This window comes from Chiroxiphia lanceolata, chromosome 2 (genome assembly GCF_009829145.1).
Source record: "Chiroxiphia lanceolata isolate bChiLan1 chromosome 2, bChiLan1.pri, whole genome shotgun sequence".
Lineage (NCBI taxonomy): Eukaryota > Metazoa > Chordata > Aves > Passeriformes > Pipridae > Chiroxiphia > Chiroxiphia lanceolata.
This window is the reverse complement of record NC_045638.1, coordinates 11,460,331-11,486,564: the sequence shown is the minus strand read 5'-3', so window position 1 is coordinate 11,486,564 and position 26,234 is coordinate 11,460,331. Positions and strand designations below refer to the sequence as shown.

The 26,234-nt window shown below is 39.0% G+C and overlaps 1 protein-coding gene across 1 annotated transcript; it reads right to left on the bottom strand.

Annotated features, from left to right (window-relative positions):
- Positions 1 to 9,869: 9,869 nt before the first annotated feature.
- On the bottom strand, positions 9,870 to 12,631 carry NR0B1 (nuclear receptor subfamily 0 group B member 1). The gene is made up of 2 exons (XM_032680974.1): positions 11,784 to 12,631; positions 9,870 to 10,254 (listed from the first exon to the last, which is right to left on the bottom strand). Exons 1-2 carry the CDS (start codon positions 12,355 to 12,357, stop codon positions 10,010 to 10,012), a joined length of 819 nt encoding a protein of 272 aa, XP_032536865.1. The 5' UTR covers positions 12,358 to 12,631; the 3' UTR covers positions 9,870 to 10,009.
- Positions 12,632 to 26,234: the final 13,603 nt, after the last annotated feature.

The following is a 26,234-nucleotide window of genomic DNA, read 5'->3' as shown; positions in this document are numbered from 1 at the left end:
CAGGTACTCACACCAATGGTCTGCTGTCCTGCCCAGCCAGAGAGGGGAGCAGGACATGGACATTGGTGATGTCTGTGCTTTGGGAATGCCCTGGGCATCTGTCCATGACCTGCAGTGCCAGCCATCTGTCTGTATGTGTATAAGTGGGGTGCATGCATGTGCTCTGAGCCTGCTAGGAATAATTTTTCATCCTTGTTATCAGTTGGACCTGAGGACACAGAGTGGCAGCAGCCTTGCCTTCCTCAAGCTGTCAGATATATTTCATCATGATATATTTGGAATTTCCAGTTCCAAATTCCTCCAGTAGAATGAATACCAGTTTTTAACAAGTCTGAGCAGGTCTGCTGCTTAGCTTCCTGACTGTAGTTCTTTCCTCTGAAAGGACAGGTTTATTTTACTCGTCAGAAGTAGTGCCTACCCTGAGAGTCTGCTGGTCACCATGATAGCCAGGAGATTCTCAGTCAGTTCTGGCAAATATAATGTGCAGATTTAAAATTCCTCATTAAAATTAGTCAAATACAACAATATATCTTAATACACCCTGCCGTTTAAGTGTTAGATTATGAAATGTCAGACAGCTGAGTTACAAATAGAAGAAGGTTTTTCAAGTTAAAAAGACTGCTTTTATGTCTAACTTTCAAAACTCCACGTGTAAGAAGAGATTGCTTTTCTAAATTATTAACTAAACACATTAATGAGGACTTTCTTAGATACACAAAACTTATGAGAATGTATGTACCTATGATAGTACTGGAAAGTGTTCAACAGGTATCATATCAATATTCATATGCAAAATATTTTGAGGGAGAAAACTATTTAAACTAAGAAAAAATTAATACTTCAATAGAGATTAAAAAAAATCATGTTTTAAGGAAAACTGAAGGATGTCACAGAACAAAATAGTTAAAGATGCTGACTTTCATGAAACAGCACTGTAAGATACAGAAGATGATTTATATTCACTCTGTAGATTACTGCAAAAAAATCCATAGATGTTTAGAAACCTTAATTGGCTATTCCAGTCTCAAGAGGGAGAGGGAAAATAAGCCTTTATTGAAAAGTACATGAGCAAAAAAGAAAGCTTTTGATAATGTCAGCATGGGTCCCAGTCGTTCTTTTGCAGGCTTAAGGTGAATGTTGATTAGTGAAATTTCCTTGCCTTTTGGGCTGTGCTTTTTTCATATTTCAGTAAGGAAGTTTTGAAACAGGTTTCAGTTGGGGTTTTTTCTTCTTATTTTTAGTATGCATATGAACAGCATCTGCTTTCTTCCCAAGCAATAGCAATGATACGTTTCTACTGCCTCAGTTCTAACCAGTTTAATGTGCAGAAAAGTACAGTGTTGCACGATAACAGCAATTCTGCAGAGCAAAATGTTGATGGAAATGGTAGGCTGCTGTTAGAGGCAATGATGGGGTTATGGGAAGCCCAGACTCTCTGTGAAGGAGTCGATGAGGGTCTCTGGGAAAATATGGAGCAGCAACATCTGTGTTTCACTAAGCTTCCATGAGAGAAAGTGTTCTGGATGTATTTTATTACAGGCTTTTGATGGAACTGAGATGGCACCACTGAATGTTTCCAAGATTAGAAATGTTAACATTTCCTGCACCACATTTGGGAGCTGCTTTTGACAGAATATGGCACAGCAGACACAGAGAGACCTGCTGTGTTGCAGATTTTGCCAGGCTCTATAGCAGCCATCATGTGCTCCTTTAATCTTTCTGCTTTCCTCTTACTTTATTTCATTTCTCCTCTTCTCTAGCAAATTTTCTGATTTATAAAACTCTGTGTTATTTGAGAAGTAAAAGATCTGTAGGAATGATAGTGTTTAACTTTTGATGTAAAGTACTCTTCTTTGGGCATGTTGCAAACAAGATTAGCGGTTTTCCTTTCATATTCTCTGCATACTAATTCCAGCAGAACTGCTATGTTACACAAGCACGTGGTTGCTTTTCCTCTTTTCTTTCCTTTCCATTGTTTAAGACAGTTTAAATAACTAAATTAAAATCCACTGTGAAGTGGAAGGTGTTTCTCTCAAGAAAACATAGTAATGGTCATTGAGACAATGGCACATACTGATGTTGTAATGAACTACATTTCACAGAATCAGGGCAATTAGGCACTGAAAACTACCCATCCACCAAGTTCACTCACCCATAACAACAGGTTAAAAACAGTCTCTCTAGGGAATTTCTAAGTATTTAGACCAGTCTTATTTTTAAATTTCACAAGTGTCAAGACCACCTTGAAAATAGAAATACCCAAGAGATATTTAAAATATTTAATATCAAGCATTTAACATCAAATGCTACAACCATGAGGTTAAATAAGTGTTCTAATTTATAAAGATACAATTTGTATCTCTATAGAATGTTTAGAACTGAAGCTGAAAATTATGTTTTAACTGTGTTTATTGACTACCAGAAAGCTCTAGAGTGATATAAAATAAATATGTATAAAAATGTCAATAAAGGATTCACTATGCTATTTAAAAAATTATGAAAAAAATAGCATAATCATAGACAACTAGAGTTCATAAGTTGTATTTTTTTTCTATTCCAATAGAAAAATCTAGGAGTTGCAATTCAGGAAAGATATTGGCCAAATGGGTGTGTAGGGGAGATGAGAGGTCTAGAGAATGTGGGTGGTTGAAAGAATCCTTGCAAGTAGCTTTCCACAAAATTTAAGATTAATAGACTTCAAATATGCTGGGGCCTTCTGCCACAAAGTTTATCCATGTGGTTGGGGAATAAATTAAGAAAAAGGGAAATTTTGTTATGGTACTGAAGGGTCAGCTTGGATGCCTAGACAACTTTGGAATTTTAAAGGTAGTGACACAAAAATAGACTGAATGGGTGTCTTAGAGACCCCATCACCGAAACTTTTAAAGACAGGTTGGACAAGCTCTTGTCAGGTATGACATGGAGTATAATCCATCTTGTCAGGACAGAAGGATGGATTAGCTGATCACACAAAATCCCTTCCAGCCATATGACTGTTTGGAAGAACAGAATATACTCCCAGTATAATTTATAACCTGTTTCAGCTTTACTGCTTCTCTTCATAATTTTTTCTTGTCACCTTTACTGTTCTGTAATAAAATAACTAATGGAAAAAGAGGTTCTTTGCTGAATTACCCTTCTATGGTTTATATTAAAGAAATGCACTGGATTCTTTGGGAGCCAGGCAAAACTAAGTAAGCAATGCCTACATCATGCTATCAGTAATTACTTTATGCTTTTAAGGGCTCTAAGTTTTTCCCATAAATAAGGTAGAAAATACTTTTAAATGTTTGTCCCAGCATGCAAGGTAGTGGTAAGAACTGAAAGACATGGATGACAGAAACATGAATTGCCCAGTGCTGAGGAAAGGAGTCATCTGCAACTTCCACGATTCGAGTAAGCAGGGCAGGCTGCAGTGTGTGTGGTTGTTCAGATCAACAGCCTAACCGAAAGGAGTCACAACTTCCCTTCTGCCCACATATCTGATGTACTTCCTATAGAAGCCAAAGCACTGTGAGGTAGGGAGGAAGAGAACTGACAAAGCAAACTGCTGGCACCCACGCTGTGGTTTCACCCCAGGGCAGAGCTGGGCTGTAGCCAGGGTGTCCATCTGGTCACAGGAGGGTACACTTCTAATTGAGCTGGACTTCTTATGTCTGGGCTATTTCTGAGCAGAATTTCTAGATAGAATAACTAGTTCCAACTGATTCCCATTAAGTGTCTTAGAGTTCAGCTGTATGATGGACCTACCTTAATTTAAAGTAACTAGATGTTATCTGGGTTGTGATAATTTGTCCATAGCAAATGTTGGTGAAAGTTTTCTGTTCACAACTCAACATCACATAAATGATAGAAAGAAGCTGTTGAAATCAGTTTAAATGGGGTAACTTCTAGAGTTTTGACACTTCCTTATCAGACATCATTCTTACATCCCTCAATTTCTGCACAGTTTAGATTGTCTGGAAATTTGCTAGAAATAACTTACACATTAAAGGTTATAATTTTTTTCCTCAGTCATTTCATCTTGTTTGGGAACAGCTAATGTCCCCAGCTCAGATCAGCTCAGACCCCACCTGCAATAGAATTTTGGTCTCTTTACATTATTTGAGAGTCTGTTCTCGAAGCCTAGCCATGATGATTAAGTAGGATTTCCACCTAATCATTCCAGTGACTAGAAATGCAGCAGTGCTTCTCAGCTTACCAGAAGTTCTCCTTAAAGATCTCCTCAAGCTCTGGTTCATCAGAACACCAGAGTCCTTGACAAGGAGTAGCACACTGGATGATTGCTGCCTGATAAGTTATAACCTTTTGAAGGCAAGAGTCATATCTATTCCAGTGTCTTCCTGACCTGGTAAAGATAAGGTGTGACAAAGAAAAAAAAAAGCAAACAAACAAGCAAACATACAATAATAACTCGTTCCAGCACTGATTATTTTGGTCATTTGGTCACTCAATCCTAACTGCTCATTTCAGTTTTAAATATAAAAATAAGATCTGAGACAACTGAGACAAAAAAAATTGGATTCTCATTTTCTTTGAGAAATGGTATAATTGTCCTTAGCTAATTCTTATTTAAAAATGGCAGATATTAGGTGTGTAGATAAAATTTGAAGCAGCAGGCCTGCATCTAGCATGAATGTAGTTACATGAAAAAAGTTTATTTTCTAAATACCTCTTTTCTACTCTTGCAGACTTTGTTGACTTTTTTGCTATTTCTATTAACCCACTAGAAGAAGAGAATATGAATTTTCCTGCTATATTTTACCATGTATGTGTATGTGTGTATGGACATGTGTACATGTGAGACACTTCACCACAGTCTTAGCTGAGGGAAGACAGATAACGCTTTGCCAGAAGTGAGAGTGACTCCAAAGTTTCACTTTAGCAAATGTTAGTGATTGACAGTTCAGTGTATAACTTGAATCTAGACTTATTCTGCAAAGTACAAATCAGTGATGCCACCCTAAAATAGAGGTGCTGGGATCAAACAGCACCTGGGTGTCTTTGTGGCTCTCCATCCTCTCCAGAGCCTCGATGCCCCCACCAGACTGGATGTCGAGTTTTCAGGCAGCTCAGTTAAAACAAGGTGAAATTCATCCTGTGTGACAAAATAGTGAGTGTGTATATATACAATAAAAGAACAGGTACTTTTTTCTGAGCCTGGAATTAATGTAATTTTCCTGATATAAAATAAGCAAATAACATGAGCACACACAGAAGAAAATATGTCTGTGTATCATGTGTGCTTGTATAACACTTGTGTGGTTATTTACCTACATCTAGGCACCCTGTGAATATGTAAAGGAATCTGGGCCAATTTCATTACTGACATGAGCAATGAAATGACTACTGATTTATATCAGCAACATGATTTATATCAACGATGTGAATGATTCGTGGATTTGCATAGAGCTAACAAGTTATAGTCCTGTGACCTCACAGTGCTTGTTGATTTAAGGATATTTATGTCAAAGTTCATTTGCCAGTCTCTAGTTGTTTCAGCTATTGAATCTTACTTATGTGCATTTCAGATTTAAAATACTAGACTTCAAAAATTTAAAATAAATATTATGAGTCGTGAGGCAAGATGTGTGTGCAGATCTCAAAATTTCAAAATGTCTTGATATAATATTTGCTTATGCTGTTCTGGATGGTTTTTCAGTGATGGAAAAACAGACCACCAACTGGCTTTTTTGGCATTTTATTATTTTATTTCATTTTATTTTATTTTATTTTTTACCATATATTGCAAAGCCCAAAAGATCCACTAGAGGAATAAGTTCTGTCTTTGAAAAGAAATGAAAATGACTGACAGTATCAGAGATTAAAGCCAGTATTTGAGGCCAATTCAAAACAAGAAAATTTAAGTTGCAGAATCACACCTTTGGTGGGAAAGTTACTACTTATTAGGCATTAACAGCATTCACAGTCTACCCACCACAGCAAAATGTTGCGAAGTTTAAAGCAAGCTACTAGAAAGATTATCAAAACAAAGGTTATATATTAAGCTCAGAAAAGTAAGATTATAAATAAATGCTATGCTTTTTCTTACCTAATAGAAGTACTCATAATCATATACTGAAAATGCAACTTAGTTTCTAAATTATCCCATCTCAGATTTCTTCAGGGGAGAGGATATCACGCAGCAGTAACTTCTGCCACGTGGTGCTTTGTGATGAGAAGCTGGTTTCTGGACTGCTGGTGTCACAGATCTGACCCAGAGCAATGGACATCTGCATTAAGGTGGTGGGAATGACTATTTGTACAGCAGTGCATCTATCTATGGCAGTCACTGTGGGGATTTTGGGACTAAATTTCTTGAGAGTTTACTCTTAGTTAAAATGTCTCTAACACTCTGTAGGGCTATAAAAAAAGGGTGCTCCTGAGGAGTATCAGGCCCAGAACGACAGAGATAGAGAGCAAACAGAGAAAATGCGAACAAATCCTTAGAAGTCATGTCAGTATTGAACTAAAAAGCTGTCTTTACTGGTACATTTAAGAGCATGAGGAGAAATGCTGTGCTGCCTCTGACAGTGCAGTACTCACAGCACAGCGTAGCACTGCTCAGCAGCACACAGGGCTAGAGGTAGGACTTTCCCTCCTCAGGAGTCCCAGATAGTCAACTAACAGTGGTCTGACACACCACCTGAAGCTCCTTCTAGTAAAGGCTACATTACCATGGAAGCATCCTTCTCCTACACCCAGCTTTCCCTTCTCCCTTGCTTCCCTCAGGCCTCTAGCAGGTTGTCCTACCCCTGCTGCCTGAGACACCCAGAAAGATCACCTCTTGTGTTACAGGAGTGGCCATGGCCATGTAGGCTGTCTGACTCAGAGTTCACCCACCCTGCACAGGACAGAGGTGGGGCAGAAAAGGATCTAGCTCAGTACTCCTCCTACGCAGTACAAAAATGTGCTACAGAGAACCTGCTACAGAGCTCTCAGGTTCAAAGGTGAGAGCCAAGTGAGTAGTTTTACTTAATTCTGCAGGCAGCATTTATTTGCTGATACAGGGCTGAGCAGTTGCTCTTCATGCCTGCACAGCTGCCAGTATGGCCCTTTCTTCAGCAGCAGCACAGTGGAGGAGAGAACAGGCCACCTGTTCCAGCAGGTTACTGAGGATGCCTGTGTCCTCCTCTGTGTCAGCTTCTGGGGTTGGTTCTTCCTTGCTCTGCAAATTTTCTGGATTTGACTGAAAATCCTCCCACAGGGACCTTTTTGCTCAGACTCGGGCTTGTTTTGTGAGTTACAATCTCTCTCCAAGTGCTTCTACTCAGCTCTTAGCACAGTGCCCCCACAGTAAAATCAGACCCTTCCCAACTCAGGTCCAGAACCCCACCAATCTTTTCTCCTCCATTCTTACATGGTTCTCTCAAGCCTTCATCTTGGTTCCTCCTTCAAGACTTGCTTTGTCATTCCTCTTCCTCTGACCTATGAAGAGACACATATTTTGGCCATTTCTCTGCAAAAAGCCTTGATAAATTTGTTTCCCCATTCAGATTCTCTACTTAGGTTCCCAGGTACTTCCATTAGAATAGACAGCAGCTAAAAGACAAACAGTGTTGCTGGTCCAAGAGAGATACAATAGAGTATAGTTCAAGGTGTATTCATTGTGCATATTTTTCATGACAACTTCAGAAAATTGAGCAGAATACAGAATTTGTTCAGAGATCAAACCTGGAGATGTAAGCAGGTCCCCCCAAGTCATCAAAACTTTTGTATTTAGTGGCACAATAGACCCAAATGGTCTCAAGGTGACTGCTTAGCTGAAAATGCTGGCCTGTGACCAAGGTTCAGCTATTACATTTAATTGTTAGGAGTACAGCAAGCAAGTCTCTTCTCCTACTTAGCAGAAGAGTCTGAACACTAGTGTGCATATTAATACATTCTCAGTGGCAATTAAGTTGTTTTATTCTGAGGCTGTTGGAGTTTGTTTAGTCCTTACTCAAGATTCATCATTTGCCAATCACTATTTAAGTGTTTATCATCACACTTTGGACTTTTGTGGAAAGGAGGTTCTATTTCAGGCATCCTTGAAAGCTAACTACTGTAAACTCATATGCTGTTTGCAGAAAAAGAGGGAAACATAGACATATATTTATGTTACAGAGACATTACATAAGCTCAGAAGCTTTTGTAAACTCTTAGAACACCTATACATACACAATAAATATTATCCATATGTAGATGTCTATATTTGTTATAGGTGTGGATATACATGTGTGTGTACACATAAAAAGATCAACTTAACGTAAAGACTAAGCCTGCTCTATTATGGTCTGAACTGGTGTGAAGTCTGCACTGGTAGTGAAGTTTACTTATATATTTTTATTTCTTTTGAATTTTTTGAGAGCTCCTGCTGGCACACAACCCCACGTGGTTATGTGAGCACCAGAGCAGTGTGTATTTATGGAGACCATAGCTTTTCAGGATGGGAGCTGTGTTTCTTGCTCTGTTTTATTTGCTCAGTGATGGTGTCCTAGTCCCTGAGGAGACTCTTATTGCCATGGCAATACAAATCTCAGTAATAAAATTTATGGATGAACTTGAACCTGTAGGAATGTCTGGCTACCCCTCTATCCATTTCTACTTCCCATAAGTTTTATCCAGATAGGTACAAGCCAACAAGAGTCCCCCTGATCCTTACCTCAGTGTAGGAGTTGTGATTAGGCTTTGCGCAAGGTGGCAGCAAAAGAAAGCTCTTCATACTTGTTCCTTTTCCCTGCACACCCCCTATCAGGGAGAGTTACTGCTTCAACTTTATTAATTGTGTTTTAAAAGACACCTGTTGCTAATGGTAAATATATGTGTGAACAATACAGAGAGTTACTGATATTGTTTACTTTGGGAACACCGTCACACTTCATTATTTAGCAATATTCCCCAGGGAAAAGGCTAGAAGGTTGCATGCAAAGAAAGGAAAAGCAACAAATTCCCCTTAAATCACTGATTTTCCCTTTCTGATTTTATTTTTAAAATAGGATTTTTTTTTTTTTTCAGAAAAATCACAACTGCTTCAGGAGAACGGAGTAAGTCCAACACAAGAAAAACAAAAGCAAGTGTTAAGCTCAATGCTTAATTAAGACACCTTCATGCTAGCTGACAAATTTTGATGGATGTACCAGTGTTACACTATGTTTCAGCATAATAATTTCAGTTTTCCATGGGAATAAGTAGTCTGAAGAATCTGACTATGGAAATCCCAGCTAGCAGTTATCTACACGAAAAGCAAAGAGAAGTGCAGAGTTCACCCTACTTGTTCACCGAATGCTAATAAGCATTTGCTGTTTGGATATTTTTAGAGGCATTTTTGTTTGTTTGTTGCTTTGGGGAGCAGAGTTATTTTATTCTCCTGGATCCCAATGTGTGTTGAATAGAATATTTTACCGCACATATTAGAGCTGATGAAGCTACTTTAAGGTTCATTAAGCCTCAAAATATTCTTAATGCATCTTCCCCATATCAAAGAAAACCCTAGGTGAGTATTGAATCTTCATAGACTTCAACTCTGTTAAAGTCAATAGAAGTAGTTCACTGACAGTAAGCCTTTGATAGAGCCATTATTTGAACTGTGAGTAGAATGCTTGCTATAGTATCTTATTCCAATATTACTGAAATATGCAAAGTAAATGGCTTGTTCATTCCCATTTTCTGACTGCCAATTATGCTTAAAATGTAAGCCTAGACTTCTGCTTATTTTGAAAAAGCAGGGATTACTTACCTTGAAAGTACAATATAGTAAGTGTGTTCATTGTTCAGAGACATGGTAAAAGAATAACCATTTGACTTTGGATATGAACATTCTCCACAACCTTAAAGCTTGTTTTGATGAGCATAATCTTATTCCAAAAGCGCTGTTTAATAAAAATTCATTTCAGATCTTGAAGAATATTTTATTATGGAATACAAAAATACTATCTATGTAAAAACAATAAGTTAGTTTATTTACAATACTTTACACTATTCTGCTCTAGGGCTTCCTTTGCACTATTTGCATTTATTTTACATGTCTTTATAATTTTGCACAAAGCATTTCCAAAAGCATGTCATCCATGTTCACCGCTCCAATGATGGGCCTGAAGAATAATTCAGCCATCACATCAGCATTAATAGATCTTAACAAAGATAAAACAACATTCAGCTTGGCAAATCTGGCTTCATCACCTCTGTGAATGAGTCTGACATGTTCATTTAGAGCTTGTTGTGCTTCCCTCTGCAGTCCTTCAATGTACTGTGTACACTGCAGTCCAGGTAGATCTGAAAAGAACAATAAATTATTTTGTTTACATATGTTCTCTTTCTAAAACAACATTATTCTTACAGAATGACTACTAAGAACTCATAGATTGTAATCATCACTCAAGGAAAGAAGTAAATTAAATTGCCACAGGACTTTTTTTATGCAGAATAAACATATTAAATTTTGTTGGGCAGAACAAAATTTTATTGTGATGGTATTCAGGACCTTTAATACTCTTCTTCACTAGACAAATATGATGTTTGTAAACATTCACTTAAGTGTTAAACAAATTAGTTGATAAAAACTTTGACTGAAGAACATTTTCCAAAACAATGCTAGAGTGGGCTAGACAATAAAAATAACTTTTTTAAGTTGTTCACTTCTACAAAAATATGCCACATTTAAGGCTTCCTTCCACATTCTCATTTAAGGCTTCCTTTGATAACTGTTTCTGCTCCAGTTTACAAGTGGCAAGAAGTGCTGACTGCAACACATGACAGAAAGTTGCCCAGTGAACCACAGTAAGGATACTGAAAGACAGAGGCTGCAGAATTAAGGCTGTTTGTGACCACAGAATCATCAAGGCTGGGAAAGACCTCCAAGACCATTAAGTCCAAACATTATCCTTACAGTGCCAGGTCCACCGCTAAAACCATGTCCCTGAGGACCACATCTGCACATTTTTTGAACACTTTTGGGTACAGTGATTCAACCACTTCCCTGGGCAGCCTGGTCCAACACTTGACCACCCTTCCAGGAAAGATTTTTTTTCCTACCAGAATAATGTTTCTATCTTTTTTATTAAACCAGCTTCAGAATTTGACTTGTGTCACATTAGCTTCACCATTGTAACTTTTTCTCTCTTATTTGTATGGAAAGCAGAGCTACATGAGCAGTATGATAAATGCAAAGTTACACTATACAAACTTAACCATCAGTAACTAACAGTTTGACAGTGGGAGTGAAGGAAGATTCCTGTCCCACTTTCATAGGGTACTACCATGCTTGGGAAATGCCGGATCCAGCCAGCCAGCTACCTTTAAGGTGAGTCACCCCCATGATAATAAGCCTTTGGTTGAGCATCGGTGTGGAATATAGAAGTGTCCACAAAGAGAGATGGTAAACGAGTGCTACACACAAAGCCAAAACAGCACTTCGTTGCTGACGCCCTGAGCCCTCTCTTGCTCTCCAGGGAGTGCAGAACTCCCGGGCACAGCACGGGCAGACCCGCGACCCTGGGGCGGGCGTGGGGGGTTTACACGCTCCCGCAGAGCGGAAGCTCCGAAACCAACAGGGAGCCGCTGCTGATTCCCAACTTTCCCTAAGCGACCGGCCGGGTTCTCTTTGTTCTGTGGAAGGCGCCAGCCCTCGGGATACCAGACCTGGCCGCCGCCGGTCACCCTCCCTGTTTGACAGCCGGGGTCCTAAGGAGGGAGCAGAAGGTGAAACCTTGCTCCTCGTCCCCCTCCTCCACCACCTCTTTTCCCCAAGGAAAAGCCCCGCTTCGCTGGGGATACTGGCGGGCTGTCCCCGCCCGGCCACTCACCCGGGTTGAAGAGCACCGTCCCCTTGAGGTAAGCGTACTCTTTGGTGCTGATGTCCAGGCTCCAGCACTTGGCCAAGAAGCCCTTGATGGCCTGGATCTCTCCGGCCGAGGGCAGGTGCGGGCCGTGGTGCTGCCGGCCCGGCGGCGGTGCGGGTACCCGCGGCGGGGGCTGCTCTCCGTGCCGCCGGGCCGTGAGGATGCGCTGCAGCATGCTGGGCTCCGCGCTCTCCACCGTCTCCAGGGGCACCCGGTCCTGCGCCAGCCCCAGTAGCAGCAGGGGCGCCCAGCAGCTGCGGACCAGCAGCAGCTGCTCCTCCAGCGGCAGCTCCTGGAAGCAGGGCACGTTCTGGACGAAGCGCAGCGTCTTCACCAGCACGGCCGAGGCCGCCTTGCAAACCACCTGCGGGCTCCGCAGGGCCACCCGCCGCCTCGACCCGCAGGGGCAGCCGCGGGGAGCCTGTCCGGTCGGCGCCGCCCGCTCCTGGCGCTCCTGGCTCCGTAGGATGCTGTAGAGGATGCTGCTGTGCCGCCTGCCCTCCGCGCAGCAGCGGCAGCCGCGCTCCACGCACGCCATGGCACCCCCGGGTCCGGCGCCCGTGGGCAGGGCTGAGTCGCTGGGGAGGCTCGACGGGGCTGTCCCAGCCTCCTGGTCCCGCCGGCAGACGCGCACTGCTCGCCCTCTGCCCGGCTCTTAACTTATTTATAGCCGGCGATGTGTGTGTGTCTGTGTGTGTGTGTGCAGCCGCAGGCGCTGTGCCGACGGTTCAAAGGGGCAGACACACTCTTTACTGGCTGGAAAAGAGGGAGGGGGTGGGGGGAATGGAAAAAAGAAAACCCTCCTCCTCCTCCTTTCCTGAGACAGCGATACCCGGAGGGAGCCGGCCGCCCCTGCCCAGAGGCTGAGGCGTCTTGTGCGGCAAAACGCCCCCTCCTCGCTCCTGTCTCCGGGCCCCGGAGCGGTTGGTGTTATCCCGGGATGCTTCGAGCGAGGCAGAGCAGGACGAGGCCTGCAGCTCCCGCTGATCTGTAGTTTTGCCACCGTGCGGAGCAGCTCTCGTCGCCGCGACTCCCGCGGGGCCCCATCCGGAAATGACAAGTACCCGAGAGGTCTGGGAGAGGACAGAGAAAGGTGTATTGGAGGTGGGAGAAGTGCTGAATAGGTCCAAATAACAAAATTCCCGCAGCAGGGGGAAAAGGTGACACCACTAATGATATCAAGGACTTTGGTGTATGCCTGCCCTTAGGAGTGATGCCTCGTATGCCAAATGAACTCCTTAGTGCTGCCAGGGAGGAGGGAGGAAAAGTGGATGTGCTCCTGCCCAAACCGGGTGCTCTGTGAGGGATGCAAACAAGGCTCCATCACGGTGCCCTGAGGCTGACACTGCTGCAGCACCCACGGGGATCCCCCATGAAACCTCCTCCATTAATAATTCCCTTTCCTTATTTTGCAACACAAGGTCCATCTTTCTGATCTCATTTTGTTCCATTCATCTCTTTATAACATTCCATTTTCCTTTCGGTCTCTGCTTATCCACGACTCTTTCCTGTTAGACTTAGGTACCTATTCTTCTGAGACCCATCCCCTCCAAGTGGCATGTATACATGAAAGCAAGGAAGTAATCCTTCCAGGCCTTGATGATTGCACAGGAGGCACGGGGGAATGGTGATTGCCCAGATGTGGACTCTTGAATGAAAAATAAGCCCATTTATTTTCTCAACTGGGCTAAGTAAAAGTGGGTGCAGCAGAGAGGAATAAATAATCACTACAGAAGGTAAAGAGTTACTTCTGCTTGCTGCATATGGGCTAAAACAGAAATATTTTTTTTTATGTGATCTGGAAGAATGTTGGCACAGATTTAGAGAAAGTAGCCAGTTGCAAGCAACCTTCTGTACCTAGTCTATCAGTATCTGCTATCAAGAGAAGTCTAAATCACCCCTGAAAAGCCACATTTTCTTTCAATAAAGGTCTTCACAGGTTTTTTAAAGTAAATACCATTGAGTTCTTTGGATTTTGTAGAAACAAAATAATTTTAGACTGGATCTCTTTTCCCTGTGAAGTCAGTCCTACCCTATCTAGTTACAAAGGTATAGAGTCATATAGTCATTTCCTTCTAAGTGTTCCTCCACAATTCAGACTCAGAAGGAATATTCTTTATAAATGGTTTATACCTTTTGTAAGGCACTTTTCTATAAAGCTGTATAAAACTCTGCTGGGCTATCTGACGCAAGTAAACCTTCTATTCCAAATGCAAGTTGTCCAAAATCTAGATTATTATACTTTTAGTTTTAACTATTAAATGCATTTTTTTCCACAGACCCAAATATGATAAAGTTCTTTATTGTCTTTGCAGTAGCAAAGAACTGCTACAGTGCACCAATGAAGTGATGCCTGCAGTTTGCAGACAGATCAGTTGGGTCCCTGGAGTAGAAAACAACGCTGTTTCACCAAATATCCTTTAAGAAAAAAATGATACTAAAATTCCAAAGCAAATTTATTAATATCAAATGTTAGCAATTTTTTCATTTGGATAATATCACTGGTAATGGGAAAACTCTCATTTATTTGTCTAGAATACTTCTTTGCCATCCCAGATTGTTTCCTGTTATATTCATCAGTGTTTTCTTGACATATCAGGATTTTAGATCGTTCCCTTTGGCCTTCTTAGTTTTTGGGGGTAGATGTCATCCACTAACTTCAGAGATAAATTTTGCTTAGTTTTAGAAAAAGAGCATCTCTAAACTTAGTTTTCTTCAGCAGTACTCCTTCCATGAGGTACAGATTACTGGACTGACTGTGGAATCTAGATGTGGTTCTTATGAACTTTTAAATTTGAAATTTTCTATGGGACAGCACAGTACAGTCAACACCAGAATCATTGCCTTTGCAGTTTTGACCTTGGACTCTAATCGTGGGAATGTTGTGCTTCTTATGGGAGGATCTACTTACACAGGTCCATAGACAAAGGCAATATTTAACATTTATTCCATGTCTACAATGGATTTTTTTTTTTTACTGATGTAGCAATATTAGTTGCAGGTGTTTAATTTTTCAAGGTATTTCTCTTTCAACAAAATCTGAAATGTAGATGCAATTCTACTGTCATGTAATGGTTTTGCTGACTGTTCATTTTCTAAACCAACTTATACAAAAAATCTTTGTCTTTGATAACTATATCAAAATATCTATCCCACACTGAAACTGAAACTTGATTTATTATGTAGTTCAGAAATCACATTTAAGCATCCCTTCTCTCTTTTTAACTCTTAACGTATCCTAACCTACATAGCAGTTTCTTTTATTCAGGGTACATCATCTCTTTCTCAGCTAAAACATTAATAATATCCTATACATATTAACTGGTGTTTTTCTTATTGATATTTAGTAATCTGAACACTTCATTTACAGCTCTGAATTCTGCCTGTCAATAGCGTTCAAGCTAAATTAAAATCAACAAAGCTTTCTATTCACAACCAAAAAGAAAAAAAATCCCTCACAGACACCTAACGCTTTGATGGAAAACACATGAAAACACTTTTAGCATAAAGTCGAAGTGTCTGGTTTCTGCTGGAAGATGTAATGCTACATGAGAATTACCAAGCTCCTTGTGGTACAGTCACAAATAGGTTTACAAGCTTCCAGACAAAGGATTACTTGTTTGTGGCTTTTTTAGTGGGTTTTTTTTTGTTTGTTTTGGGGTAGGTTTTTTGTGTGTATGTGCTTGAGTTTTTTTTAATTCAGACAAAAGCCTTGGATATGAAAGTGATACAGTGCAGTCTTGGCAGTCTCACTCTCTCATGTTGCTCTTCAATGTCTCTGTATCACTCATCTGGTAGCACATTTGGTTCTTGGCCAGAGGGCAAGACTTAAGTTTCAGAACAAGACCAAACAAGCATTTGTTTTTATGCCATCAGTGCTTTAGTGCACCATTAGCTTGAGAGAAACCTTTTTTCTTGTGGAGAATTTGAAGCTGATATCCTCTAAATACATAATATTCCTTTTAGTACAAGTACTGAAAAATAAAATTTGATTTTAAGATCAGATGTAAAACTGGGGCTCAATTTGGTGATTAGCACACAAGAAGTTAATTTTTCCTCTGCCAAAAAAAAAAAAAAAGCAAATGTGGAATGTTGTCATAAGGATATGATTAGCAAGATGTCTTTTGTAAAAATAAATACCTTGTTAAAACAAGGCTTTAAAACTTAAGTATATTGCTGTTTTTCATGTGTTTCTCAGTGTGACTATCCATTTCTTAGATTGACCACCATTCATAGTTCCCTAATTTTACTGGGGTGTTTGCTTTAAAATATGTGGGGATTAAGGGAAAAGTAGCACCATATTCTACCTATATGCTTCACCATGTACTCCTGATGTCACTATTGCCTCTTTCCTGAATGGGTAATGGATTCTTTAGGAGGAATAATACTGAGAGCCAGTTGTGAGATGATGACCTGAATCACCAGGATTTTTGTAGCTTCCCTAAGGCTGTGATTTGACAGTGTTACTGTATCCCATCACCAGCTCACCTAACAGCATGTGTTTGTTCTGGATCAGGAGGAGCACATGGTCACATTTTTATAGAACTAGCCAGACTATATAAAAAACAGTTTATCCCAGGTTTAGACCTTTCTACCAGCTGCTTGAAAGCAGGTGATGTCTAATCTGGTATAAACTGATGCAAAATCAGCAGTCTTAAACAAATCTCAACCTGCAAGGGAATTTTGTTGTTGTTGTCAGATCAGTTCTTTGCATAATGTGGTCATTGCATTTTGGATACAGAAATAGTGATCCCAAATTTCAATTTATTTTTTTTGGACCATGCACTTCACTGTCATATTTCCACTGGCAGATAGGAAATTTAAGGAGGCCTTCACATATCCCAGACCTTTTTTTCTTGTAACCCTATGCTAGTTCACCTTAGCTACTGCAACCAGGTTTTGAGGGAGGTAAAATTAGGGAAAGAGAAGCAACACTGTAAACTTTTTACAGTGAAAGACACTCAGTTGCTTCCCATTAAAAAGATTAATTGATTTTTGGGCTTTGTGAAAAGCTGTGGGTCTCAGTAATCCAAAACTGTACATTTAGGTAAGCTCTTGGGGTTGGCTGTTTCAGGGTTTAGCTATAGTAATAGTTTGTTTTTTGGTCCAAAGGGATTTCATGGGGCTCCCAAACATCTGCCAGCGTGGCATGCTTAAGGGTGCAGTCCTGTAAGACTTCCTGAGCTAATCTAGCAGCTCATTGGAGCTGAAAGAGGTGACTTACACTTTATTTTTGCAATAGCCATTACAAGAAAAATAGCAGAGAGATGAAGTACCTGGAAATGTGCTCTCCTTGCTTTATTTTACTTGGTGATACTTTTAAAGTTTTTGCCCAACCTGAGAAATTGGAGCACTCATGATATGGCAGAATCCTGCTAAATCAGCAAAAAAAATAACACATCAAGGGAAAAACATGTCATTTTCAGCCAGTTTACTCAGCTGAACTCATTCAAATAGGGCTAAAATGAGTGCCAGAGAAGGTGGAAAGGAATGGCATGACCTCTTTTCCAGGAGTGGGAGGAGATTGGGGAAAATGCAGGACCACTGCTGCAAGCCAGTGTTCCACTCAGCCACCATGTGGAACTACTCCCTCGGGAAGGTAAAACCCTAAAACTTGAGAGCAGAAAAAAATTGGGGTAGGAGAGAGAGGAACTGTAGCAAGTTTTGCTTTCAAATTATTTTTTAAAATACCATATGAAACTGATCTGTACTCTTGCTAATGACACTTGAATAAGGGAATCGTGTTATAAAATATTAGTGTAGAAATATCTTTCAATTACCTTGAAGAATACACTGCTGATCTAGAATAACAGATGAGTAACAGGCAAAAAGCTGACAAATTAAGCTTTTTAAGATACTGTTCAAGGTTGTGGTTTAAAGAATAAAACACACTGTAGCTTTACAGTGACAATTGGTTACTTTGCATCCATTATGCTAATTTTTAAATTGACATTTCTGTGTGTTATTGAAGCTAGTTGTGTGAGACTGACAAGTTCACAAATGCACTTTCATTTGTGAGTAATATCATAGGATAGTCTGCTAATAAAAAATTACATTCAAATAGCCTTATAATTTAACATACATTTTATCTGAATGTCTATGTGAAGGTTTTTAAAATTTATGCATCTTTCCATAGGTTTTAATTCCGACATACTTCACCCACGTTGGATATTTAAAAATACTGTCCTCTGGTGAATAAACAATATAATTTATCATTAGTTCAAGTTCATGTTATGGTATTTAAAATGTATTTTTTTTTATTTTTTTTTTACTATTCCTCAAACATGAGTTTGAAAGGCACATATATGATTTATAGATTCACCCTAAAATCTGTATCTCAAATATTTATGATCTTCAAACAACTTCTGAAGTTCTTTGGCAGCATTCTTTGCTTCAATCACCATTCACCAGGTTTCTGAGTCTACACACATTCTGTAGTTAACAGGGAAATCATTTGGCATTCTGTTCTGCTGGCAGATGAGGCAGACTACATCTTCAGTTTTGTTGAAATAATCAGGTTATCTTACCCTTTTTAAAGAAAGGATTTTTCTAACCTAGATCTTTTCAACCAAAGTGGATTAGGGAGTGACCCAGCACTTATACTGGTGTACCTCGTGTACCTGCAGTCATTGATAGCCCAAAGTACAGTGGGAAGTGCTAACATCTTAATCTCTCTGAGCTGCAGCCAGACAGCATCCTTGGCTGGTCTGCCATTCAGACTTTGAGGCTGGCTGGGATCAGCTCCCCTTTCCGACTTCCTAAGGGCACTGTTAAACACCGAGCTGTTGATGACTGAAGTACAGATTCTACTCATCTCTGTGCCTCTGCAGGAAACCATTCAGTCTCAGTTTGGAAATTCAGTCCAAGACATAAAAGCCCACCAGTCCACTGGTTGTTTATCCAGGTTTTTACTATATAAAATTAGCATTACTTTCCAGATTCAGCTTATAACTTCTAGACTCCTTTTTCTAGTAATTTAAGAACAGAGGAATAACCCCTTTCAAAACCAACCTTTTTTTTTTAAAAAAAAAAAAAGTAAAACAGATTTTAGGTTATAAACAGCTTTCAAGCTAACACTTTGAATGTTTGGTTTTTTCTCTTAAGACCTTTTTTTTTTTTGTGCCATTGGGACACTTTTACTAATTTTTAGCGTCCTTTGAATTGTGGACATCAGAACTGCACAGAAGGTTCCACTTATGCTGTCTTCCTCAGTGCCAGAGAGAGAGAATAACTCCCCAGTTCACATTCACCACTCTAGGCCTCCTACATTAAAGCATCATTAGCCTTTTTGAGGCATTATTACTCATGTTAGACTGCTTCTCTGCTGTGAATTCCTGAATATTTTCTGATCTTCTTTCCATAGCAGAGTGGTTTATTAACAGAGGTAGGATGCCTTTCTTGTTTCAGTTTTGCATTTGCCTGCATTAGAATGCATTCCATGTAAACAGCTCCAGCAATCCAAGGGGCTGGCTTTTCTGGCCTTTGATTGTTTCTCCTTGTCACCACTAGGCATCATCATCCACAAATGTCTAGGCATCCTTTGAGTCAGAGATAGGAATATTTTTCTCAGTAAGTATGTTTTGTCCATTCTAATTTTTAAATTTATTAAGTCCTTTATTGGTATTGCATAGTGCTGCTGTATGTCATGTCACTCAGAAAAATGCCTTACCATAAACCTAAAGAAAGTTGTGTCTGACAGGTTACTTTTAGCTGGACCAAGACAGAGTGGTATATTGGAGTGTACTGTTATAAAAATGCATTTAGGCTTTATTTATTTATTATAAAATTTATTGAGGCTTCTCGTAATTGAAAAGTTTCATGTAATGCTTTGTGTTAGAAAGATGTACACAATATTTTATGATTTAAAAAAAAACTAAAAAAAAAACAGCGAAAACTAAAAAAAAAGAAGAAATAGCGGGAGTTTGACTCTTCTGATACTTCACATGCTTATAGACTTGAGTGGGGTTGCATTTTTTAGGTCCACTTCTTGAGACATTCTAAAACCTCTAAATACTGGGGTAGTAACACTGAAATCAATAATACAAATGTCACTGAAAAACTCACACAAACCAAGGATCATATGCTATTTCAGAGTTAGTTGTTCAATAAGAACATAATGGGCAATCAATTTAATTATGTTTGGATTGTTCTGCCGTGAATACTAATCAAACAATAAAGTAATTGCATTTGGAACTAGAAATTAGTGTGTTTCCATGAGAGGATACCATTTACATTATGTTAACTTTTGGAAAACTCATTTTATGTCCTTTTTTTTTTTTTTTTATTCATTTAGAAGCAAAGAAGAAAAAGAGCCTACAGCATTGATGTACATACATATAAGTTCCTCAATTAATTTTGGTTCAGGGAACTGAAATTAAAATGTTCTTGTGGTTTAATAATCTTTTTTATGTTATTGCTTGGTTTTACATTCCTTCTACAGTTAGTGATTATGAAAGGTTTATGGGTTCTTCAGTGACCATGACAAAGAGAAGACAGAGACATTGAATGCTCAATTAAAAGAGGAGGAAGTTTGTTTGTCTTTACTGAATCATCTCTGGAGTGGGTTTTTTCTGGATATCCAGGAAACTGGGAAGCATTCAATAGAAAAGTTATGGGCAAAAAATTGTTGGTCTCTAACGTGGTTTTAGTTCAGAGGGGTGAGGTACAGTGAAGCACGTGCATGTTGCTGCTGGGTGAGAGGTACCCATGGTGGAGAAGAAATGTGTGAATGAACGAAAGGTCACTGTAGAGAAGGATGAAAGGCGCTGCCACTGGATGGTGATGGAGTAGCCATAAGATGTACATGCAACAGAAAATGGGCAGGTAGAGCAAAATCTTAGCTTAGAATACAGAAGAGCTTGCAAGGGACGGAGACCTTTTAAGAACAGATAGAATTGAGATAACTGGTCCCGTAGAAATAGGAAAGATTGGTAAATATATTTCCCTTTATTCTCCTTTCTGGTAACCCGTTGTTAGTGAGTTGATTTCTTTGGGTTTGGGAACAGGATAGGGGATTGGATTTTGAGAAGGAAGGCATCCTCTTTTTCTCCCTGCAATCCATGCAAATCATACTGCATATAGATCTCTCTTTCTGGGGAAATTTCACCAGAATGCAGCTATTTTGTTATTTCAATACTTTCTCTATCATCTCAAGACATGCCTTTGTAGGTTTTGTCTTTGAAAATTTGGTTGCTGTAGAAGAGGTAGATTGGGAATTCCTTCTTTCATAATTTATCTTTCTTATTAGTGTGTACCATGAAGAGGGTCCATGTCAGAAGGAAAAAAAAAAACCACAATGTCATAATTGACATTTCTTTATATCTTTTTTGCATCCAGAAACATACTCAATTTACATCTTCCACTTTTTTCAAGGACAAGTTTTATCTGTGCACCTGTAACACACTAAATTACATCATTACCTAGACTTTTAATATTCGAATTGCGGTAGTTCTGAGAAATGAGGAAGTTGCTGATTGTAGATGTTAATATCTAAAACTTTCACCAATTACATGAGGGATAGTTTGAGTGAAAGTCATGCTTACTTTTGATTTGAAGTATGACTTTTTACTTTTAATTAGCTGTGTTCTGACCTTTCAATAATAGTTCCCACATAAAGCATAGAAAAATTAATCTGATATTTTGTAGCTTCTTTTTACTTCTCCTAAAGCAAACCTGTGTGCTTCCCTTTATCAAACTTGTAAGGGTTAAGTTCTTTACTTACACAAATCCCAAAAGTTCCCTGGAGACCTTCTTTTCCTCTCTTCAGCTTTCTTCCCTTCTGCCTCCAAATCTCTTGGTAGTTCATGTCTTTTAAAAGTTTCTATGTCTCAGCCATCCTGAATCTTTGCCAGTTTTTCCTGGCAAGGAAAGAGGGGTTCACTTGGAAGCAGATCAGACTACAACTACGAATGTAGAAAGGAGAGAGAGAAAAATTACTTTATAACTGAAACTGAATGAGTTTGGTTTTTTCCAAGGTTTCTTACCAAAGGATATGAAGAGCCTGGTTCACTGCCATGGTAGATGTTGAACTCCATCCTGCCTCATGGCATTCGTCTCTCATCACTGGAATTACATCAGTGTTAGGGCCTGTGTAAAATTATAATGCCTTGAACTGTTCAAAGGAAGTCCTCTAAGGTTTTATCCACCCCACAAAATTAAACAAGAGTAGTTTTATGAAGTCTAGAAAGAGTAGGAATGACATGATGGAAATTACAGTCACCATCCAAGTCCTCTAGGCTGTCAGCTATATCACATTCATTCTTATGGTTAAATTAAAGCTACAGTGGCTTCACATCTTCATTTTGATGAGTAGACATATTCCTAATAACTTTGATTTGTTCCAAGTGGTAACTACAACTCCCTGATGTTATGAAGCAACATAAAAAGGAAATCCCATGTGTTCCCAGCATATGGTGTCTGTGCTGTTCTCTGAGGATGTAATTTGGGAAGGATGATACACTGCTAAGAGAAAATTAACCATGTTTTCCCGAAACATTTAAAAGCTGAAGTGATGTTGCTGTAACACCATCATTTCCTGTTGCTGACACAGCTCATGTAGAAACAGTTTTAATAAAGTCATTACAGGGTCAATGGAAAATCTCTGTATATATCTGTGTGATTTATGTTGGTCCATGGATATTCATTATGATGATATTCTTTCATGTTTCCATTGACAGGCAGAGCAATGTCACCGGTAATGTCCAAAATAAATTATATCATCATAAAGCTGGACCTTAAATGCAACAGAATTAAATTTAAGGTAACTGTTAAAGTCTGACAATTAAGGAAAGTTAAAGGACATATTTCAAGTAGCAAATTGCCTTGCTCTGGAAAAGTGTTGTCATGCAGTAGGCCTTGTGACACAGAAACAGACATATCATCTGTAATCTGTGCTGCAAGTGCAAGGGAGAGAATGTAGTGAGACAGCCTGTTCTAAATTCTCTTACCTTGGCTGGTTTATAGGTTCTCTGTATCAATACACTCTTTTCAATGCCATATGTCTAGGAGCACTTCAGTTTTCTGTATTAGGTGTTTGCTGTTGTCTGTAGCTATCAAAAGATTCTTCAGTGAGGGTTCACGTGTAAGTACTCATGATTATCCCCAGCAATTGTGCAACTGGCCCTAGCGAAAATAAGGAGTGCTCATGGATTTCTTGACAGAGTCTGCTTTTATATTTTCATTTGTGTAGGATGATAACTAAGATTGAGATAAACGTACCATTGTGCTTAGGAAATCTCACCAGCAATAAGAGACTACCAACAGTTTGGCGCAGGGATTATGACAAGTGACTGAAGAGGATCAAAGCCAGAGAGAACAAGCAGCAAAGAGTGCAATTATTTGCCTGAGAACATTTATTAAATGAAAAACAGAATTGTGAAGCAAATCTACCAGTCTGTTTAGGCCAGCAATAAATTTTCCCCTAGGTTCAGTGAGGCCAAGGTTCTTCCTATGTATTGTGGCTTCCCTGATTTATCCTCCCTTCCACACCAGGCCTAGCATATACCTTAATTTTAAAATAGTACAGGCCATACTCAATACAGGGTGTTCATTTTGCTGAACATACAAAACCAAATTGGAAACTTGGTTCTATAATCAACTGAAACAGAGATCAGCCAATTTCCACATCAATGAAGCACTGGGAAATGTGAACGCTATTTGCAAAGGTCTGAATCATGCTGGCTATTAAATGTTCTGGGTCAGAGTGCCATTTTCAGAGAAATAGTGGAAGTTAACAGAAAGGAAGTAGTCAGCATTTCTAATACCAACATTGGGAACATTTGTGTGTTTGTCCACCATCGGTCAAGTGCCGGAGACCTTTCCACCCAGTAAATACTTCCAGGGCAGATTAAATTCTGCAAAATTTCCAATTTCACTTTCCTTAATCTTCTTTGTTTCCTTGTATGGTGGATTCATGCAGGTATTCATGCTCTAAAGCCTGAGTTTTTCTCTGAAAATTCTCATGTAGGCATAACAGGGCCCCTAACTTCAGGATTCAGTCATATCTGTAGTAGTTTGCTCCAAGACATAGAAGATATTGATTCAAATCTTTGTCATATTTCTTGAAAACATGCACTGTTTCTGGGGAATGGGGCCTGGAGAGAAGAAAATATTCTTAGAAAAGCTGTATAGGAAAGCCTGTTCTTTCATAATCACCTAAAGCCAACTGAGCGGTGTTTTAGTGCTCTGTGTTAAATTACTAAACTTAAATGAGAACAAGCAGGAAGAAGATTAAGTGAAAGAGAAGATAATTTTCCAATGTTGAAACCTATCATTATGATGAAATTAAGAATATACTTAATATCCTGAAGGACACTATCTGAGGGAAAAAAAAAAAAAAAGCCAGTATTGTGACACTCCAACTTATTACACAAAATTTGCATGCTATTATTTTAGATTTGACTGCTAAAAAAGAATGAAAGTTTCAGTGTTTTAATTCAGTGATTGAGAGTGGGTTAATGAAGATGGAGAGACTTTATTTTCCCAGTTTAAAGCTGCATGAAAGTCTTGTTGCATATCACACATCTACTATCAGGGCATGTAAGAGCAATTTTTGTCAGTGAAACAGTACAGCTTAATAGTCCCATGATGAACTGAAAAAAAGGTATAAAACCAGTGAAACCTGGAGTTATGTATAGAGAAAATATTGCTCTTTATTTCAGTAATTTTACATGTGTTTAGCTTCTTCATTGCAGATCAAGAGCCGTGCAGAATGGAATGGAAACAGATAACCAGAATAAAATCTGTAGAGTCAAAACATGTCTACAGTTCCTCAGTAGGTTTGCTGAATACTAAAGAATTTATTTGGTACTTATTTGTATGTAACAGAGTTTTGTTGTTTTTTTTTTTAATTAAAAGGAAAATAGTAAGAAAAAGACTGTGATTTTTTTTGTTTCCATTATATTCACCCTTGAATGAATGATTCTGACAGAATACTTACATTGACTTTTTTCACTAAAACTGTACAGTTGTGCTCTAATTTAAGTAGTTTTGCTACTTCATATGATATTACACACCTAGCCCTTAGTTCCATTGCTGATAATTCAGTGCTTAACTCAGGGCAACAGGGAAAATCTTGTTCAAGAAATAAATCCAGTCTTTTGTTTGTTTGTTTGTTTGTGCCAAGAGAAAATTATCATTTCTATAAATTTCATATTTAGATACCAGGGATGATATAAAATTTGCCTCAGAAATACATATTACCAAATGTATGTAGTTTATCCATTCTGAAACAATGCAGGTGTTTCTGGAGCAGATCATGACTTGCTTGATGAAATGAAAACTTCAAGATCTAATGACTGCTGAAAAGCTAATTGCTTCCTCAGAACATTCTAATCAATTAGAGAGACCATCCCAGAGCAACATAAATTCATTTTAATCATGATCAGATTTACAGCTTTCTCTGCCAGTTTTGGTTTTTGTTTTCATTTAGATCATACAAGTGTATAATAAGAATACAAATCTATTTCCCAGTGGTTACAGGAGTAGTATTTTTGAAAATGAACAGGTCAGTTGTTTGAATCTTGTAGCTCAATGTTCAATTTAGCAGTCTGAGGATGCTCTAAATCTTTTGGTTAAAAAATTGAGATTACTGAATTAAATCCACTGATTTGGAAATTAACCGAGGAGTGGAAAAAACCCCAACAACCATAACAAACACAAAACAATGAACAAAGAAAAAGCCCAAGAAAATGCATTCTTTTATGAAGAGATGGGGAAAAGCATCAGGATAACAAAAGTGACTGAAAAAAATTCATGCCCTGCAGTGTGATTCAGACAAATAGTTCTATCAGAAAGTTGTTCTCATGTTGTAAACACCTTGTTTTGCCCTCTAGCTCATTTTATTTTGATTCTGAGAGCCATTCATCATCCATCCATCCATCCATTCCCCTCAATAACTAGCAGTTTCTTTTATGATTAATTTATTTCATGTCTTCCAATTACTTTCTAATTAATCCTCTAGGTATTGTGAGTTTTTTATTCTTTAATTCAGAGTCTGTGCAGAGTCTGAAGAGGTCATAAGTGAGCCAAATCCTTGCAGTACTCAGCTCACCATGCTGATAACCCGGAGGAGCAGAATCTTGACCAGGCATTCTACCTTTCAAGGATCAAGCTAGTCCCTAGTTTTCCATTCACATCCTGTTTTATCATGGTTGTTAACTGGATTACTTAAAGACCTAAATCTGTGGAAATTCCTTTCAGTGCTTAACTTTAGGCATCTGGTAATCTTGCTCAAATTTAAGAAATCTGCCCTGAGCATAATCTGTAAGCTTTGAATGTTGAAGAAAGTGCCTTTCTGACTCTGAAATTAAATTAAACCTCTCTCTATCAGTGCACCTCTTTATCATGACCTTGCAATTTAGCTCTGTAATACCTACATTCAAACCGAATTATTGAAGTAGGTTTGGATACTTGGCT

What these genes read in the sequence shown, in the direction of transcription:
- NR0B1 (XM_032680974.1), bottom strand. Translation starts at nt 12,357, where the DNA reads ATGGCGTGCGTGGAGCGCGGCTGCCGCTGCTGCGCGGAGGGCAGGCGG. An exon ending in GACGGTGCTCTTCAACCCGG is followed by an intron (nt 10,255 to 11,783) that starts GTGAGTGGCCGG and finishes TGTTCTTTTCAG; the next exon opens with ATCTACCTGGACTGCAGTGT.